A 19,372-nucleotide genomic window follows, 5' to 3' on the forward strand; every position below is an offset into this window, starting at 1 on the left:
GCACACGGAAAGTCAAATGGCAGCACTTTAAAATGAAAGGGATTCCCATCTAAAGTGAATAATATGAATCTTCTGTGCAGACTACAAACCTTGATGTGCCATAAGATATTTATCAGGTCCAACACTACCATCTAAGTGACCTGCGGAAGCACAGGTAAGGCTTCTTGGAGAGTCACTATCTGGACCTTAATGAAACAAATCTTACTTGCTAAAATCACCAAGGTCCAAGATGGGAAAGAAACTTTCCATTCTATTGAGAACAAAAACGAGGCTGGAATGTTACTTACTTATTTGCCTTTATTTACCAAGAAGGCCTGAGGGGGCAAAGCCCCTTTTCAGCACACACCTGGGGAGAAAAGCTCCATAAGTAATTATACAAACTGACAAATACATTTTGACTGACATTCAAATAAATGCAGAGGTAATAAAATACAGTCCTAAATAAACACACACAAAATGACTAGTTCAAATATATTAATACTCACTTTATGTATGTAGATCATACCAAGCACAAAAAAGAATAAGTAATATAGAATACAAGCAAAAAGGGCAACCAAATGAAGAAACATACATAGTAGTGTACAATTCTCACAGTAAGACAGAACGTTGAATCTTATTTTTATTAGTAAGGAATGTACAAATTCACAAGAAGGCCTTAGAAATGGAAAACTAGGCTCATGGATTACTAATTTAGTGACAGGTGAACATTATAGCAATAAAACACGCCTGGGTGTGGGTAATGCGGGATTTACCCACAGTTGGCGTGGTTTGGTCCAGAGGGCGAAGCCCGAGGGACCAAACAAAGACAACTGTGGGTAAATCCCGCATTATCCACACCCAGAAGTGGGTTATTGCTATTATACTATGACATTATTTAAGAAAAGGAATCATTACTTTTCTTAAATAATGGCATTGTATAATGCCTCTTTGCTGCCCTTCCGCAGCTCTCTGGTATCCGTGGCAGTTCTGATGTACTGCGCATGCCTACGCAGTACATCAGAGCTGTGGCCAAAAGCAACGGAGAAAGCAAGATCTCCGTTGCTTTTTACTGTTTCACTATGTCCGTTGCTTATTTTATAGCTGTCTCGCTATGTTAAACCCATTTAACATAGCGAAACAGTAAAAAGCAACGGAGATCTTGCTTTCTCCGTTGCTTTTTTTTTTTTAAACCTGTCTCGCTATGTTAAACCCATTTAACATAGCGAGACAGGTTTAAAAAAAAAGCAACGGAGAAAGCAAGATCTCCATTGCTTTTTACACACTGTGTTGCTTTTTTTAAAGCAGTCTCGCTATGTTAAACTCTTTTAACATAGCGAGACAGTGTTTTAAAAGAGACTTATACTAATGGAAAAAGTCCGGGCGAAAGGTGAACAGGGCTGAAAAGAGGCCCACTGATGTCCTTCCACAGGAGAGAAGGTCCTTTTTGTCACGTCATCCAAAAGATCTTGAAAATTGATGTCTGACCCCCCCCCCCCCTCCAAAAGAAGCATCTAGGATGGACTATAAGTCAGGCCATACTGCAAAGACACATTCCCAGCTGGCCACCCTAGCTACAGTGTCACAGTCAAAACTACATGGAAGCTTACTATGGATGCTGCAAGACAGTCTTAACTGCTTCTCCTCCAGCCTAGACTCACAGAGTTAGGAAAGCTTTTGCAGTGCCCAATCCACTAGTGAGAAATGGAAGCTGGATAGGGAAAAACAAACAAAGGAGACTAAAAGGCATGATGTGGCAGAGACAAAAACATTCTTGCTTACTTTGCCCAAGGTTTTTAACACCTCATCTGTCAGCAAAGTGATGAAATACTATGGTCTCTGGATGTCCTGCTGCACCAAGACCATCATATGTCAACACTAGAGTGTCTAGTCAACATCTTACACCACTCAGCAACAGGATTAGATCTTCTTTCTTGGGAGGCAAAACAGGAGAATCTGGTATGCGCATACACTGAATCCCTGACCATCATCATCTTCCTCCTCAAACCCCCCCCCTCATTTTTATGCATGGAGTTAGGGTATTGCGTCAACAGTCTTCATCTCTCGAGTATTCTAGAACTATGTCAAGAATCTACATGGCAATGCTAAGATCTGCTCTGAGCTACAACAGAATGGCATTAAATACACTGATCCCAAGGATATTGCCAATATCCTGGCAGATCGATTCAGTGGCAAATTCACCCCCCTCTCACCCCCTAAACAGCCCATCTCAATACCGGAAGATTGCTAAATTCTGGTAATAACAGCCACACAGGTAAAAAAAACACTCTCCAAAGCTAAGAATACAGCATCCATGGGACCAGATGACATCCCGGGCTGTGTACTACATGAGCTACAAAATGAACTGGCACCTCACATAAGGGTCATGTTGAATCATACCCTCACCTCAGGCTTCATGCCCACTGAGTGGCGCACAGCTACAGTAATCCCACTCCACAAGGGGGGGATCCACCTTGGATCCGGGGAACTATCGCCCCATCAGTCTGACGAGCCTGATCTGCAAGGCCATGGAAAGTATCATCATGGAACTTATAAACAAAGATATTGGCAACTTTCAAACACTGGACCCCACCCAGTTTAGGTTCGTTAAGGGCCGATCTTGTCTCCTGAACCTGACTGATTTCTTCGAATCAGTCGCCAGAGCTGTGGATGAGGGTAAGGCAGTCCACATAGCCTATCTGGACCTCACCAAAGCCTTCGTCACCATCCCCCACTCTAGAATCATAGATAAACTTACTAAGCTGGGAATCTATCCTTACGTCACTTGATGGGTTGCCAACTGGCTTAGTGACAGAACCCACACTGGAAAAGTAGCGGACTCCAAATCCAGCTCTAGACAAGTGGAGTACCTCAGGGTTCAGTCCTGGGACTGCTCTTGTTTTGCATCTACTTCTCTGAAGTACAGGCCAACACTAAGGGACTCTGGCTAACAAAATTTGCAGATGACTGCAAACTGGGACCCATTACTGCATCCTCAGATGATGTGGATACTCTACAAAAGGGCCTTACAGAAACAGATGCTTGGTGCCAGAGCCATGGGCTCAAGCTCAATGCCAAGAAATGAATAGTTATCCCCTTTGGTTAAAAACATGTACCAGTGAATTACCACATAGGTGGCAGTTCACTAAACACCAAAAGTGTGATAAGAGACTTAGGGACACAGGTGGACAGTGGTCTCACCTTCAATAACCACATCGCCACAACAGTCAGGAAATCCTTCTATGTGGCACACCTCATCACTAAGGGCTTTTCATCCAGAAAAAAGGAGGTCAATGTCCCACTCTACTCATCCCTCATTAGACCTATTATAGAATACAATGCCTCATTTGGTATGTACCTCTAAAGACATCTGCAACAACTGGAAAGGCTGCAGAAATACCTCACTAAAAGAATCATAGGCCTAACGCAGATGCCCTATGCTGACCGCCTTAAAAAACTCCAGCTACACTCTGTCGCATATAGTCTACTCAGAGATGATCTCTGCTTAACATACAAGGCCATGTCAAACCCAGAGCTGCTGGACATGCTACACTTAAAGAAATCCCAATCCCTCAAGAGCCATACACTCCAGGGATCTAAACCTTGTCATCATAATAAACATGCTGGAGGGATAGGTTCCTGACCCAGAGACTCCGCAGACTTTGGAATAGACTGCCCATACATGTCAAGCATAGCGCCTCCTTGGCCCCCTTCAAAAGGAACCTTGACGATTGGATAGGAGAAAGGAAATTCACCCCAGGGATCACGTCAGTCACCCTGCTAGACAGGGGTCCATGGACATAAATAGTGTGGGAAGAAATAGCCAGGGAATTGTTATGGCTAGGCTTGCATAGGCCCTAGGGCCGATAGCCTAGTACCAACCTATGAACCTATGAACCGATGAGTAAATGCCACTTTCCTACCTAATAGTCACACATGACTATCACAGGTCTTCTCTCATACAATCCAGCCATCTCTTTGCTGGACAGCCTTATTTTTTTCTTGCGTTCCTCCATCCCAAATCTTCTTCACCAGATTTTCTGCTTTCCTTCATGTCCCCAAAACACCAGAATATATGTTTTACTGACATTTTCTGCAACTGCAGCTACTTGGTCTTCTTCTCTCATGCCCTTATTTTATTGTGTGACTTACAGAGGGATTCCTACCACATGTCACAGGCACTCCATCACGATCACCTCTAGCTCCCTCAATTGTTCTTCCTTCACTGTCCAGGTTTCTATACCATACAGTAGTAGTGGGCGAACCATTGTTTTGTACACTTTAATTTGCAACTTCTTTAACATTCTTCTGCAACGCACTACCCATGACACTATACCAACTGGTTGCAGACATCTGATTCTAGCTATCACCTCCTCATTCAGACTTCTCTACTCCTCAACCACCCCTCCCAGCTGTATGAAGCTGATAACCCATTCCACTATTTTTCCTTCTATCTCAATTTACAACTTCTTCTGATTTTCCCCATTTGCTGCCATTACAACTGTTTATCTGTACTTAATTTCATCCTGTGTGCCTTAGGTTTTACATTCCACTCTATCACTTGCTGAAGTTCTTGTTCATGCCACATCGCTTGCATAAAGCAGCTTTACTGCTCTGTCTCCTCGACCTGTTTGTTAATGCAGTCCATCACCAATATGAACAGTAATGGGCTTAGAGAGCTGAACCCTGACACAAATCCACTCCCACATGGTACCCCAATGTGAGTCCGAACACTGTTTATACTTGTGTTATTGGGTCTTTGTACTCAGTCTGCACTAATTCTACCAGTGTTTCTGAGATTTCAAAACACTACAGGACTGACCAAATCCTCTTTTTTGGGACCCTGTTACATGCCTACTCCAAGTCCTGGAATAGCCAGTGGGATTCTTCTCATCTCTAGCTTCTTCTCAACTATCTGTCTCACTGTAAACAATGAGTCAGTTGTGCTGCATTCTAACCTGAATTCGAACTGCTCATCTCACATAATTTATACTTCAAAGTGTACTCTTTTTATTAACCATCCTCTCTAGAGCTTTCATGCAGTGACATGAGCTTGATACTGTTATAATCCCCATAGTTGTGAATGTCTCACTTGTACTTGTACTCTGACATTAGAATGCTTATTATCCAGTCACCTGGAATACACCGTGCACATGTGCTCTCGCTCGCTCTCTCTCTAAATATATATATATATATATATATATATATATATATATATATATATATATATATATATAAATGTGTGTGTGCGCATTTTATATATATATATATATATATATATATATATACACACATACACACACACACACATACACACACACTTAACTAGCATTCCTTATGAAGGGTGTCTAATGAGCACTGCACCTTCTTTATCTTTCTGATCTTGCCCTGCAACCTAACAGTTTCTTTATGCTACCTGCTGAGTCACTTTCCAAAAGCTGGTAGAGTGCTTCTGATGCCTTAATATTCTTAATGCAACTGCTCTCTTAGCCTCTTTGTTAGATAATTTCTTCTTAGCTTGGTCTGATTTTCTAATTCCCACTTTCCTCCACAGTCCTCCTTTCTTTTGATAACTTCCTGGATTTTTGCTTTCCACAACCAGCTTTCCATATGTACCTTATTTCCATACCTGGCTCAGATGCATATTTCTTCTATACTTTTCACACAAACTGTTTTGAGGCACCACCATTCATCTTCTACTCCACCTGTTTCCTCTTCTTCCTGGCATGCATCCATGATGATCGGCTCCTAAAATGGAACTAAGCAAAGGTTTATAGATATTCATGAAGATGCTTCTGATAAAGGAAAAATGGAGCCCACAGGCAATTCCACAGAGTATTTCTTGAACCTAGGGGAATCTCTGAAGGAGTGATAACCTACAAGGGGGTTACCTGCAGGTTGAGGAAGACTCAAAGTTTTTACCCATCTTGGAGGTAATAGCCCCCAGTTCCTGCAAAGGAAATCAGAGTAGTGCGTTATCCCTCCATCTGTTCCAGTGGGGACATGGACAGCTGATATTATGTGGGTTGATCTTGTAACAGGTCCATGCTGGGAGAACAAGGGGCTTTAGTGAGTCACACAGTACATCCAACTGCAATGAGCTTAAATACTTTACTGTGACTGTTTTTGTTCATTCATCTGATCAGCATCAGACATTTGAGATGTACGCAGTCAAAGTGACTGCTAGCAAGTGTGGTTGGGGGTAATTGAAATAAATTACTGTGTCCATTATTAGTTTTTATTCCAATCAGAGATCTGAGGGATATATAATCAAAGTGGCTATAATGTTGGATACAGAGGCTGTCTGCACATTAAAATCACTAACTCTGTTACTTCTCAAGTTAAATGGGAATTATACTGGCTTTGTAGAACTAATTTGTATCTGCATGAAGCAAAATGGAATACTTCACTCTGGCCACTGTTTGTGTAAAACAAAGATGAAATAAAATTAGACATATGTACTACAGACATCCAAAGTGTACACAGTCAACAATAACGATAACTGCTGGGTACAGGGGCTGTCTGGGGATGAAATTACTGAGCCCACTGTCATCCGTGCAGATTACACAGTAATTATTTTGGCTTTGTAGGACTAGTGTGCAGTTATGTGATGTATGCTGGAATACATTATTGTGACCATTTTTAAACACAGCCAGATATGTAAGGTGTGAATGGTCAAGAAAACTACTATAACTGATGCAGTCTGTTGACATAAAATTGACTTCTCTCCTGCTTGATCACAGTTAAACATCTACTGATCTGACTTGGGAGGAGCAATGTCACACCATTTACATTGCACTTGCTGAAATCAAGGCAAAATGATCACTGATACTATGGTTTATGAGTGTGTGTGTGTGTGTGTGTGTGTGTGTGTGAGAATGTATGTGCGTGGGCGTGAGTGCGTGTGTGTGGGGGGGGGGATGCTACAGTGCATCTATGAGTACCAAGCTGGACATACATACTTTCACTTTTTAACACAGTCAAGCATCAGGAAAGTACACCATTAGTGACCATCTCTAAGTCCGAGAAGGATATGGATGCAAAAGCACTTACCACCTGCACAGAGAACAGTGCTGCCATTTTGCAGTACTTGATTCTCTGGTTATGTTCCTGGCTTTAGATTCTTCTGTATGGAGTCTGAATGCCCTTCCTGCTTCTGTATGGGTCACACATTTTAATTTCTCCAAATCTTTTGGGTTTCTAATACCATGCTGGGAATGGACCTCATTCCTAAGTCAAAGTATGATTAAAGTTCATGAAATTAGTATTGTTTCAATCTTTGATGTCAGCCAGAAGTGATCTTCACAGCAATCGTAATGTACTAGTAATGACTCCTTCTGCAATTTGTACAAAGTTACATGTATCAGTAACATATCTAAATACAATTGAAGATTCTTTTTTAGAAGACCCGTTGCTCCTACTACTATTGAAACTGTCTGGGTATATTTCTTCCACATTGCTCTCATTTCTGCCTGCAAATCCTGGTACTTTATGACTTTGTCTCTCTCTATACGCAAAACACTGTAGTCACTGGGTGTAGCAATTTCAATGATTGATGCTACTTTTGTCTTCTTTTCATGGACCACTACATCTGGTTTTCTCGCATCTATCTTTTGAATTTTTGGTAATGGTTGATCCCATGTGAAGTAGATTCCATTTTCTATGATGCTTTCTGGTTCACATTTCCAGTGTTTTTCATCTACTTAGGCATATTATAATGTTTGCACAATACCCAGTGCAACAGTCTTGCCACATTATTATGCCTTTCAGTATACAGTCCTTCTGCCATTAGTATGTCACAACCAGCAACAAGGTGTGCAACTGTTTCTAATTCTGTTTTACAACACCTGCATTTGTCTGTTTCTCCCACATGTTCAATGGACTTTGTAAACCAACGTGTACTTAGTCCACTATCTTTAGCCGCCAATATTAACCTTTCATCTTTTGGTTTGAATTTGCCTCTCCTTAACCATTCCTGCATTCGATCCTGATCACATGAGGTTGTTCCTGGAATTTTCTGTACTTGCAACTATATTTATGCATTTTCCACATTTCTTGCCATCTCATCTGATCCTTCACCTCTATTCTTTTGTTTGTTTTTTTAGCACATTCAGTTGCTGCCCGATTTTTATCTGCTTCTGGTTTGATTTCCATTCCCTCTTGACACCGGTATCCTTCTGCTAGAATAAGAAGGGAAGTCATCTTACATGTATTCTCCTCATGTTTCAAAGCTTTCACTATGTTTGGGTCTTGTGAGGTCAGCAGATATGTATGCAGTCCTATGATTGCAGATCATCCTATACTGTTACTCTGATTTATTTAAGTTTGATGACCGAAGAAGTTCACTGGGCCAAGAAGAGCCCGTTTTTAGTGGAAGCCCGGGGAGAAAAGCACCACAATAATTGCAAGTTACATTTTACATGTTACAAAAGGACATAATTCATACAGCTAATTAAACATTTACAGATGAGCTCCATGATATTTGCAACTGGCTTGTCACAATGTTACAAAAATGAAAAGACGTAATTCAATAAAGAAATTTCAACATTTACATAAAGTGAATATTTTTGTTATAAACTCAATTGTAGGTTTAACATTTCAAAATATATAGCTACTAGCCATTAGTAGGTTAGGAAAATATTATGCATGGAGAGGGTAGCAGTATATTTGAGATTGGAGAGTACAGTACAATAGATATTAGAGAGAAAATTAGTTTTTAGTACGGGAGGGATTGTTTTGGGTGGGATGAAGGAATAGGAGAGGTAGTTGGATGAGTCACTGCAAGGTGGAATTGGGGAGTAAGTTGGAGCGTGGCAAGGGCATTCCCATTTGGAAGAAAGATGAGAGACTAGCTGAGATTTGAAATTTGTATGGTTAGGTAGGTTGCATAGGTGTGTGGGGACGAGAGTTCTACTGTTTAACTAAGGAATGGGACAGCAGTAGATGGCCAGGAGGTCGTGCAGGTTTGTGGATCTGAAGGAGATTTTGTTTTTTGGAGCCAAGTGAGCGGTTGGGAATTTAAAGGTTTTAAGGAAGTAGCAAGAGCTGGGCAGTTTTTGTCAGGTTTAAAGATGAACTTGTGGGCAATGGTGAGACGTAGGTAACTGAGGTAGTTGGGTAGTTTAAGCCAGTTGAGGGTGAGGAGGGAGTGGCAGTGGTGGGATGAGCGGTTTGAATTGGTTGCAAATTTGGAGATCTTGTGGTAGCAGATTTCCTCTAAAACCCCAAAAACATACCATATGTGATCTGACATCCCTCCAATTTACATGCAGAGACATATACAGCGTGATGTTAGTGAGAGAGAGACATAGACCTGGCTTGTGACTGCCAGTATCAGGATGTGCATATGTGAAACAAATATCACCAGTTTTAACTGCTGAGATGCACAATACTGGTGGCACATACATAACTTTTTTTTTGCTGTTAGCCAGAAGAGTTAACAAGTTATTATTTTTCAGAAAATATGAAATAAAATGTGTTACATGACATCTAGACCTTCCAAGCTCCTGGAGCTATAAGGGAATTTTGACAAATACTAAGTTGGGGAGGAGCATCCTCAACTTCTGCACTGGGCCCTACATAGTCTAAAACTGGCTTTGCTCAGGGGTGTGTAGAGAAGTTTACTATAGCTTGTTTGGAGTCTAAGGGCAGTGTGGTCATTACTTCTTCAACTTGACTCATGATCAAACCTCACAGATGTGCACAGGTCACTATAGCTTGTTTAGGGGCAGTGTACTGTCTAGGAGTAAAACAGAATACATTACTGTGGTCATTATTCTTTTTTTTTTCACTTTCCTCACAATCAAACAGGTGTGTATACAGGTATCTATGCTTTCAGATTGGGGTAAGAAGGCATATTGTGTGAACATATGACTGAAACAACTTGAAATATCTGGCTGTCTCAATTTATTTTTTCCACTTTTATACCAATCTAACACCACAAAGGTCCACAGAAGGGAGACATCTCTTTCTCTGGAGGGGGTAGAGAGGAAAGCACAAATCCTCAGATACAATTTCTGTATCCTCGCAATCAAGTAATTTCAGTTCATCGGGACTACAATTTTGTCAACTCTGAGCATGAAGCTTGGGATGAAACTCATTTCTTCCTTAACAGAAGAAAAGACAACATCTTTCCTTACCCATGATTTTTGTTCAGGTTACCACTGGCTCAAAGGGTTAGAAAAGCCATTAAAATGCTCCTCAGAGCATCAAGAACTCCATGGCTTGGGGGGGGGGTGAAGATTACAGTCCTGACTACTGGCTTAATCCAATTACTTCCTTCACAGTTATCACAGTGCAGTCTTGGCCAGTTATGAGTTGTTGAAAAGATGGAGGAAAAACTTGAAAAGTAAAATGAAGTATAAAAAAAAGTAAAACTGAAATACTCTGTTTGGCTGGTGTGCGGATTTTAGGATAATGGGACATTGGAGGGAGAATCATGCTTAGGAGGACTGATAAGCAGCATGGGGGGAACTTTCATGGAATTCTTTGTCTAGGGCTCCATCTCCCCTAAGGCTGGTCCTCTTAATTGCAATCACACACGAGGTGTATACGACTGATATAGTGGCTAGAATGATTTGCTAAGGGTGCAGTCTGTGGATGAAATTGACATACCAAAGAGACAAAACGGTACCCTAGCCAAACATGTAATGCAAAATCTAAACCACAAGTTTAAATTTTTGGTATTACAACAGTTGGTGAAGGACAGGCAGGGCAGGGTGACTGATCTGGATTTAGATGTATGTGAACTAAGGTGGCAATTGAGAGTGGATGCCACCATTTTTCCTGGCATTAATGACAGTATTGCAGCCATACTAAAAATTAAACACATTTTTGGTTAACATACACAACACTAGTGTACGTAGCATTTATTTAATTTACTTGGATAAGTTGGCAAAAATTTTTTGATACTGTTTAGTATTTTATTGTCAGAATGAGACAGTATTCTGAATTTTAACATGCATTTTGTGTGTCTAACAAATAGGTGGGGTTGGTGCAATACTATGCAATTTTAACTGGTGTTTAAGGGAATTTTAACCTACCAATTACTTTTAAATGTTTAATGGATTTACAGGGAGGGGTATAAAAAGGTTGAGTTAGTAATGTTCATTGTTCTGAGTAAGTCCAACAGCAATTGGATGAAAGTGATTAACCTGTGGATTGTGAATAAAGAAGTGTGCAACAGTCTTGGTGTCCTGGGTGCCTTCATATTTGTGAATGAAACTGACGTACCCAGCTGTTTAACAGGTAAATGGTCATTGAGCCACCCAATATAACTCATACTCCACCTCAGATGGTCCCACCCATTCAGCTGTTTCCTGCAGGTATTTTGCTTTGAAGTTGCCAGCCATCACAGAGTGAAAACCTACAAGAGAAAAAGCACCCAGGGAACACCCTAGAGAAAGAGAGGAGAGACAGAGCAACAAGTACCTGCTGCTACCAGCTTACACTGAAGTTCTTTCAAAGCCCAGCTGCTGGAAACATATCAGACCTAGAAGTACAGAGGATAAAACTGTGCCCTCTAGATGAAGGCTTTTAAGAAAAATACATCACGGTTCTACCTGAACAGATTAAGTTTACTGTGCAGCTGCCAGCAATCTACAAGAAAATGTATACAACTGTGAGAGCCTCTTTATCATAGAAAAAGATTTTCAAAGAAACACTGGTGCATTGGAACTCTCACACTTGTGAATTAGAGATAGCCGACTGTCCTTCTGGCCAGACTTTGTGACTTCAGAAGTCTCCAAAGCACAGATGGTCTCACTTCCCCGAAAAACAACATCATGATGCTCAGCTGTAAGGTGAGCAGCAATTCACACCATCTGTGGTTCTTTTCTGAAACTAGAGGTCACTAATAAGTAGGCTTACAAGCTCTGCATAAAAACATCAGAGGAAAATTAAGGTCAGGCTTGTCTACAAAGAGGTCTGTCTCATTACCTCAGGTGCCCATGAAGGTAGGCCTTTTTGGGTGAGGTGAACATATTTTACAGAGGTAAGCTTATCTCATGGATAGGACTCCTGTGTTCAAAGAATTTTGTGAAGAAACAAAAACAAACTGGAGGTCAGTGGAAAGGAATCCATACTCCTGTAAACAGTTTTTTCCTCAAGCATCTATTGTTACATTGAGTATAACCTCACAACTGTACTCTAGTAATCACAAGGATGACTGCTACAGTATAATTCCTTGTATGAAGAAAGAGTACTAAAGCAGACGCTGGACTAGGAAGCAAATTACAGAATACCCTGGAGTACTACAATGTACCTGTCGACAAGACCATAGGTGGAGTTTGAACTGTTCAAAGGAGGTGAGAACTGATGTCCAGGTCACTGCCTCGCAGACATTTTCACTAGAAACATTTTTATACAAAGCACCCACAGTAACGGCTTTCTTGACTGAACATGATCTTACCAAACACCAGGACAGAAGTTAACAACCTTGGATTATGGCCATTATGAAGATGGGGAATTAGGAGACTTTTGAATGCACCCAGCACTCACCCTGCTGATTAGAAAGGGTGGCGTCATGCCTGCCCTGCTAGGCAACTATGACTGCATATTTCCACACAATTACATCTCTAGCTAGAGTTAAGTTTACTCAGTGGCAAGCCTGCCGCATCAGCAATGCGAGAGCTGCAAACTTGTGCCATCACAGAGGTGCATTAAATGCTGCAGCAAAAACTCCTCCAATCCCCTCTATCCAAGATGAGCAATGCCTCTCTGGCCTGCACCCTAGGTCCCAAAGCAGCAAAAACCACCCAGGGCATCTGATGTCTGGCTTGTTTTACAAGTAACCATCCCAGTATCACTCTCCAAAAAAATTATACTGAACTATTCTGGAGAAACAACCTTTTATATACAAGAAACAAAATAACCAAAAATAAGAATAAGGGTACATTCTTCAAGAAACTCCTTAGTGTTAAAGGAATTTAACCCCTGCTGTTACATACTCTGATACTCGTTTAACTATTTCTTAACATATGTTGTATTTTTTACTGAAATGTGTGATGGTTGTAAAACAACTCTTGGGCCAAGACTACTGACCTGCAAATAAAATAATTTAGTTGATGTTTCAGTAAAGCCTAGACACAGTGTTAGACTACATATACCTCTAGTATGAAGTCATGTGTTGGATTTCCAATTCTGTCTTCTGATTCAAGGCAATACTCTCGTGCTAAGTGTACAGTAGGCCTGTACAATCGCCAGTGCTTCCTCCCTTCCAGCTGAAGAATAAAGATCTGTATATGGAAATAATAAAGAATCAAAAGCATGGCTTAAACAAAAAAAAAATATATATATATATATATATATATATATTCTGGCATAAAAGTCACAGCAGCTAATCAACAGTGAAAGAATAATGACAATGTTAAAATAAATCACATTAACAAATCTACAGTGTCACGACATTCCAAGAAATGAAACCTATGAACTTACCATAATGACAGATCTTGAATAGATCTATTCCCTATAGAAACAGGACTAATGCAAGTAAGCATCAGGACCTCGTGGCACATAAAAGCCTCTCCAGACAGGAGGTGAACTGCACAAACCATTAACAGATTGAAAACTAATGCCTGAAACCCATTTCCATCAAAGGAAAAGAGGGTGGGTACATTACCAACAAAAGACTTTCTCTTCCAAATCTACCATCATGATAAGTCCATATCTTTAATATGTGGTACAGGAGGTCCGTCATCCAATAGGACAGAATCCTAAGATAATCCTCTTGGAGAGTGCCCATTACTGGAAGACACCCCTTAAAAAGGTAGCTTCAGAAGAAGACCTGGAAATGGCTATCCCATCCAACTTGTAGTATTTTGCAGACAACCAAGAAAAGTACAGTTGTGTACACTTACCATAAATGTAGACGTTCGAGTGTATTCACTGTTGCAGTCATTACATTTGGGTAATCTGCTGGCAGGTTGCCCTCAGTCGGCCTGAATAACAAAGTCTTGGGTCCTGCATCGGTTGCTGTCTCCTCTTCCATGACATCAGGTCGTAAGGGGTATAAAACATGCAGCCGACGCCATTTTATTCAGTTTTTCTTGCCCCAGATGTCAGGTGCCCCCCAAATGGGGAGCAAATTATATATTATATACATATATATATATATATATATATATATATATATATATATATATAAAAACAAACAGTAAATATATATATATATATATATATATATATATATATATATACATACATATATATATATATATATATATATATATATATATATATATGCACTTTTAGAAACATAAACTTTACCTTCAACTAAAAGCAAATACACCACAAAGGCTTTTGAGTACAATGAAGGAAAGGAAAGGTATAGAAAGGGGGATGGCGGGTGGGTAACCCGGACTTCAACAGTGAATACACACGAACATCTACATTTATGGTAAGTGTACACAACTGTCCAATGTTCTTCATGTTTCACGGTTGCAGTCATTACATTTGGGTAGAATCCCAAAGCTATGGATGGGAGGATGGAACTAAACAGCATTAGGAGCGGCTATAAGGCCCTGCAGGACTGCAGTGGCAAAGCCTGCTCTGGATTTGGAGAAGAGAGGTAAATGATAATGCTTTGTGAAGGTATGAACAGAGCTCCAAGTAGCTGCTTCTAGAATGTCTTTGGTAGGAACCCCTCTGAGAAAAGGTGCTGAAGTAGAGGCAGCCCTGGTGGAATGTGATCTGATCCCCTTGGGCACAGGTTTACCATGGTGCAAATAGCAGAAACGAAGGCAGTGGCTTATCCACTTAGAAATAGTCTGCTTTGATATAGCCTTCCCCTCTGACCCTGCAGCAAATGCTGCAAGTAGTTGCTCAGATTTTTTGTTTAGAGATTTGGTCCTGTTTAAGTAGACTCTTAGTTGTCTGTGTACATCCAATGAATGCATAATCTGCTCCCCCTTGTTCTGCGGATTTGGGTAAAATGTTGGCAGATGAATGGTCTGGTTAAGAGCCATACTGGATACCACCTTGGGCATAAAAGAAGGATTGGTTCTGAGGGACACCCTGTCTGGGTAAAATATAATAAAAGGCTCCACTGCCGTGAGAGCCTGTAGTTCTGGAACCCTTCTTGCTGAAGTGACTGCCAAGAGAAAAGCTGATTTCCAAGATAGAAATTTTATATCCGCAGTAGCTGCTGGTTCAAAAGGAGGCAGGGTGAGTTTTTCCAGCACAAAATTGAGGTCCCATGCAGGAGTTGGTGATCTTCTGGGAGGCCTTAAATTTTTGGCCCCTCTAAGATACTGTTTAAGCAGAGGATGAGAAAAGAGGGGAGGCTCTGTGTTGTAATGAGCCAAGATGGCAGAGGCATGGATTTTTATTACAGAAAAAGATAGGCCCTTGTCAAACATCTCAGTCAAATATTGTAAAATTTGAGGAATATTGGGCTTTGCTGTGTCAATTCCTTGTGCTTGGTTCCAAGCACAGAATCTCTTCCATTTATCAGCATAAGATTTTCTAGTACTAGGCCTTCTGGCTTCCAAAATGACATCCCCCACAGATTTACTGAGAGGTGATGTTTGATGAGTGTGTAGAATTTGATAGTTCTGCTGAGACAGTAGATGAGGTATTTGAGGCAAGTACCATGGAGGATGGGGAGACATATTCCTTAGAAGTGGGTACCTGTGCTGGAGAGGCCAGTCCGAAGCAATTAGGATCATTTTTGGTTTCTCCCGTCTGACTTTTAGTAAAACCTTGGAGAGTAGAGGCAGAGGGGGAAAGGCACAGACTGATAGGTTTTTCCATCTGAAGGTTAGGGCATCCACTTTCCATGCTTTTTTGTGATGACTTCTTGTGCAGAATTTGTCCAACTGTTAATTTTGGGGAGAGGCAAATAGATCTACGTCTGGGCTCCCCCATTTCTGTGTTAACATGTTGAAGGTTTGTGGAAACAGTTTCCATTCGTGTGGGCCCATAAGATTTCTGCTTAGGTCGTCTGCCAGAGTATTTTGCTTTCCTGGCAGGAACTGAGCTTGAAGATGTATTTGATAAGTCAAGACTGTGTTCCACAAGGCCATGGCTTGTCTGCAAAGGGGGTAGGAATGTGTACCCCCCTGCTTGTTTATGTCCCACATAACTGTGGTGTTGTCCATCTTTATCAGTAGTTGTCCTGGATGAAGTAAGTCCTTGAAGGCTATCAGAGCATTCTGAACAGCTAGCATCTCTTTCTGGTTGATATGCAGATGCATTTGGATTGGGCTCTTTTTCTTTGCGTTTTTTTATGTACTCTGGTAGTCCGATTGCTAACCGACGACATTTCAGGATAATTAAATCTTGAACCAAAATATTTAGAAGCAAAAATATACCGATGCTTAATAGTGCGTTGGTTAAATCTAGCACAAAATCGACCGCAAGGCACGTTGTGATCTGGGCCTAGGCAAGGAATACAGTACAAATGAAAATCCTTATGAGGTATTTGCTTCCCACAAGTAATGCAATTATTTACTTTTACTGACATCGGTAAGGAGCAAGAAAAAGTTTCCCCAATGGGGTACTTAGCTTTATTTTGAAGACTTCGGTTCTGAAACTCGAATATGAAAATTTCAAGAGTCGGCCAACCGGCACTTGCGAACTGCTTCTGCTTTGGGCACCACACAGCAAGAACGACTCAATAAAATGGCATCGGCTGCATGTTTTATACTCCTGATGACCTGATGTCATGGAAGAGGAGACAGCAACTGACGCAGGACCCAAGACTTCAGGCCGACTGAGGGCAACCTGCCAGCAGATTACCCGAATGTAATGACTGCAACAGTGAAACACGAAGAACATCTACTTTGCAAATATCATGGAGAGCTGTGTTTCTGAAGATGGCTGTAGATAAAGCAGATACTGTGGCAGAATAAGCCCTTGGAAGAGAAGGAAAATGAAAATTATACATAGTATAACAAAGCCTGATGCAGAGAGAAAACAATCTGGATGAAATCACCTCAAATTTTCTTTCCTATTTCTTTCTGGGTGAAAACAACAAGAAGTAGGCCGTCTTTGCAGACAGACTGTTTTTTGTACTTAAAACCTCAATTTAAAGTTCATGATTATACAATAGAGAAGAGAGTACTGTGGAAAAAATACACAGGGAGTCGATATACTGACTGGTTACTACATTTGGCATTAAGGAAGAGTTACTGCATTATGTGATCCTGACTTTGTACAAAAAAAAAAAAAAAAAAAAAAAAAAAAAAAAAGATTCTGATATTCAACCAATAGGGCCTGTAGCTCAGAAATTCTCCAACAGGACTGAGAAGAGTGTCGTCCAAGAAAGGGATTTCAAGTGTGCAGAAGATGCAATTTTAAATGGAGACAAAGTGAGCTTTTCCAACAAAAAATATATATCCAAACGTCATACTAGGTTTTTTACGAGTGGTCTTAGTAAGAATGCATCTCTGAAAAAGACTTTACAGACTTTAACAATGCTAACACTGAAGAATAAGGACTTCATGCAAGTACCTCAACACTGCAGCTAAGTGCACTTTAATGAAAGAATAACACAGCCTGTTGGGTAAGATCTTTTTAAGATCGTAAAATCTGGAGGGAGCAGAAACAGAGAGACCGAGTCCATTCCCTTGGCTGTGGTTGACAGAGAGACAAAATAACAAGGCAACTTGACTTTGTTAGTCTTAAATATCTTGTTTTTTTTTTTTTAAATAAGAAATAATTTGAATTACTCTATAGCTAGAGAAAGAAAAATAGTTATCTGCTAGAATTGGAGAAGCAATGTGAGTTTCTGGAAGGAATGCATGTGCAGATGACACCTGATGGTTGGGCCAGCAAAAGGCATCATAAGAGACAATGGTAGGATTTTTTCCAGGAGGTAAAACACAATCAGTGGGAACCATATCTGATGAGGCCAACATATATCAGAGAGCCTCTGTACTTGTGCAACTTGACTTTTTGGATAAACCTCAATTTCAGAGGAAATGTGGAAAAGCATACACTAGTCTAGTGGACCACTTCTGGACAAGTCAGTCCTAGAGCATCCCCCAGCAAAGGGGTGAGAGAGAAGCAACTACTGAATTTTGAGTTGATAGAAGAAGAAGTTGAGCAGAGGCTTGTCACAGTACTGATCTGACAAGCCACAGCTGAGGTTTGGAACCTATTATGAGGAATCAGCAGAGAGCGTCAGAGCTTGCATACTAGAGAGTTTGATTTCCCCATAATAGGGTTGGCTAACACAAAGCAGTCTAATGACACAGTCCATTTCCAAACTCTCAATACTCCTTGATGTAAGGAATACGAATGGGTACCACTGTCCTTGGTGTAAGGGATACGAATGGGTACCCCTATCTACCGTATCATACAAATGGATGGGGATCACTCTTTTGAGAAGTGAATCCTGAATAGCTTGAAGGTCAGGGGTACTGCCCTATTCTCCAAGATGATGGGGGTCCAGGTTACCTCACATGTCCAGACAAGAACTGTGATTTGTAATGCCTTGCATGACATGTCTATTCTGATTGCTGCAATAATGACAGTAAACAGAAAAGGATTTCTTTTAGCAAGCTGTGTAGCTGCAGCAGTCACTGCAGACATGAATGGCAGACTTTTAAGGTCTGAAGAGGCAAGAGGTTGTGCAAGTTAACTTACCAAGACAGTATGTTCTTCATTAGAACACTGCTGTAGTATTCATAACTATACAGGACATACCATGCCAAGAAGATCAGACGTCCAGTCAGTTTTAAAAGCTCTGGAATCCTTATACATTCACCATGCATCCATCCTTACTAAGCTGGTGTAAGAGGGATGCACAGGCTTGCCTAAAAAATTAGAACTTTCTTGCTGTATGTATATGAATACTTTTTACTCAGCTTAGCCGTGGCTGGTTTCAGCTACAGTTTTGGCCATGTAAGTACTCCATTAGGGAAATTTCATTTTTTTTTCTTTTTGTGGAAAAGTTTTTGTAAAAACTGCTCATGTTTGTCAGGATGGGTGAATGTTCTGCACTTGCATATACAGAAGCTTTACAAAAATATCCATATATCCTGTTACTTGCCTAACAGAAGATCACCAAGTAAAGTACACAAACATGGGACATGAAATCCAAGGCTACTGGACTTGTGACACCAACTGCAATATCTCTACATGGTTATCTGCCACAAAGCACAACTCCAACCAAAGCCAACATGAGACCAAGCATCTGCAGGCAGAGATGTGAAGTAAAGATTTCAGAATATAAAAGCATCAATACCCTTGCATGTCAGAACCTTATCCCATTCACTGGCAGATCATTAATGCAAGTGAGTGAATCAAACCTGCAGCTGATGAATGCCAGCAGCTGGGAGAGACTAAGTAACTTCACAAGATTGACTGCAATGTCTAGGGAATGGAAAAAATGATTAGAGACCCATCTAGAGTGTAGCCGTGGTTTGATTTCACAGTGACAACATTTGGCTAC

The 19,372-nt window shown here is 40.7% G+C and overlaps 1 protein-coding gene across 5 annotated transcripts in view; it reads right to left on the reverse strand.

The window, feature by feature from the left end:
- RIOX2 (ribosomal oxygenase 2) overlaps nt 1-19,372 on the reverse strand; it is a 456,423-nt gene that overhangs the window by 302,952 nt on the left and 134,099 nt on the right. For all 5 annotated transcript variants that reach the window (XM_044072345.1, XM_044072343.1, XM_044072342.1 and 2 more), the window contains exon 4: nt 13,083-13,211. In XM_044072345.1, the coding sequence (XP_043928280.1) occupies nt 13,083-13,211 (129 nt within the window). The remainder of the gene's footprint in view (nt 1-13,082; nt 13,212-19,372) is intronic.

This window comes from Protopterus annectens, chromosome 5.part0, assembly GCF_019279795.1.
Source record: "Protopterus annectens isolate FY-2018-M chromosome 5.part0, PAN1.0, whole genome shotgun sequence".
Taxonomy (NCBI): domain Eukaryota; kingdom Metazoa; phylum Chordata; order Ceratodontiformes; family Protopteridae; genus Protopterus; species Protopterus annectens.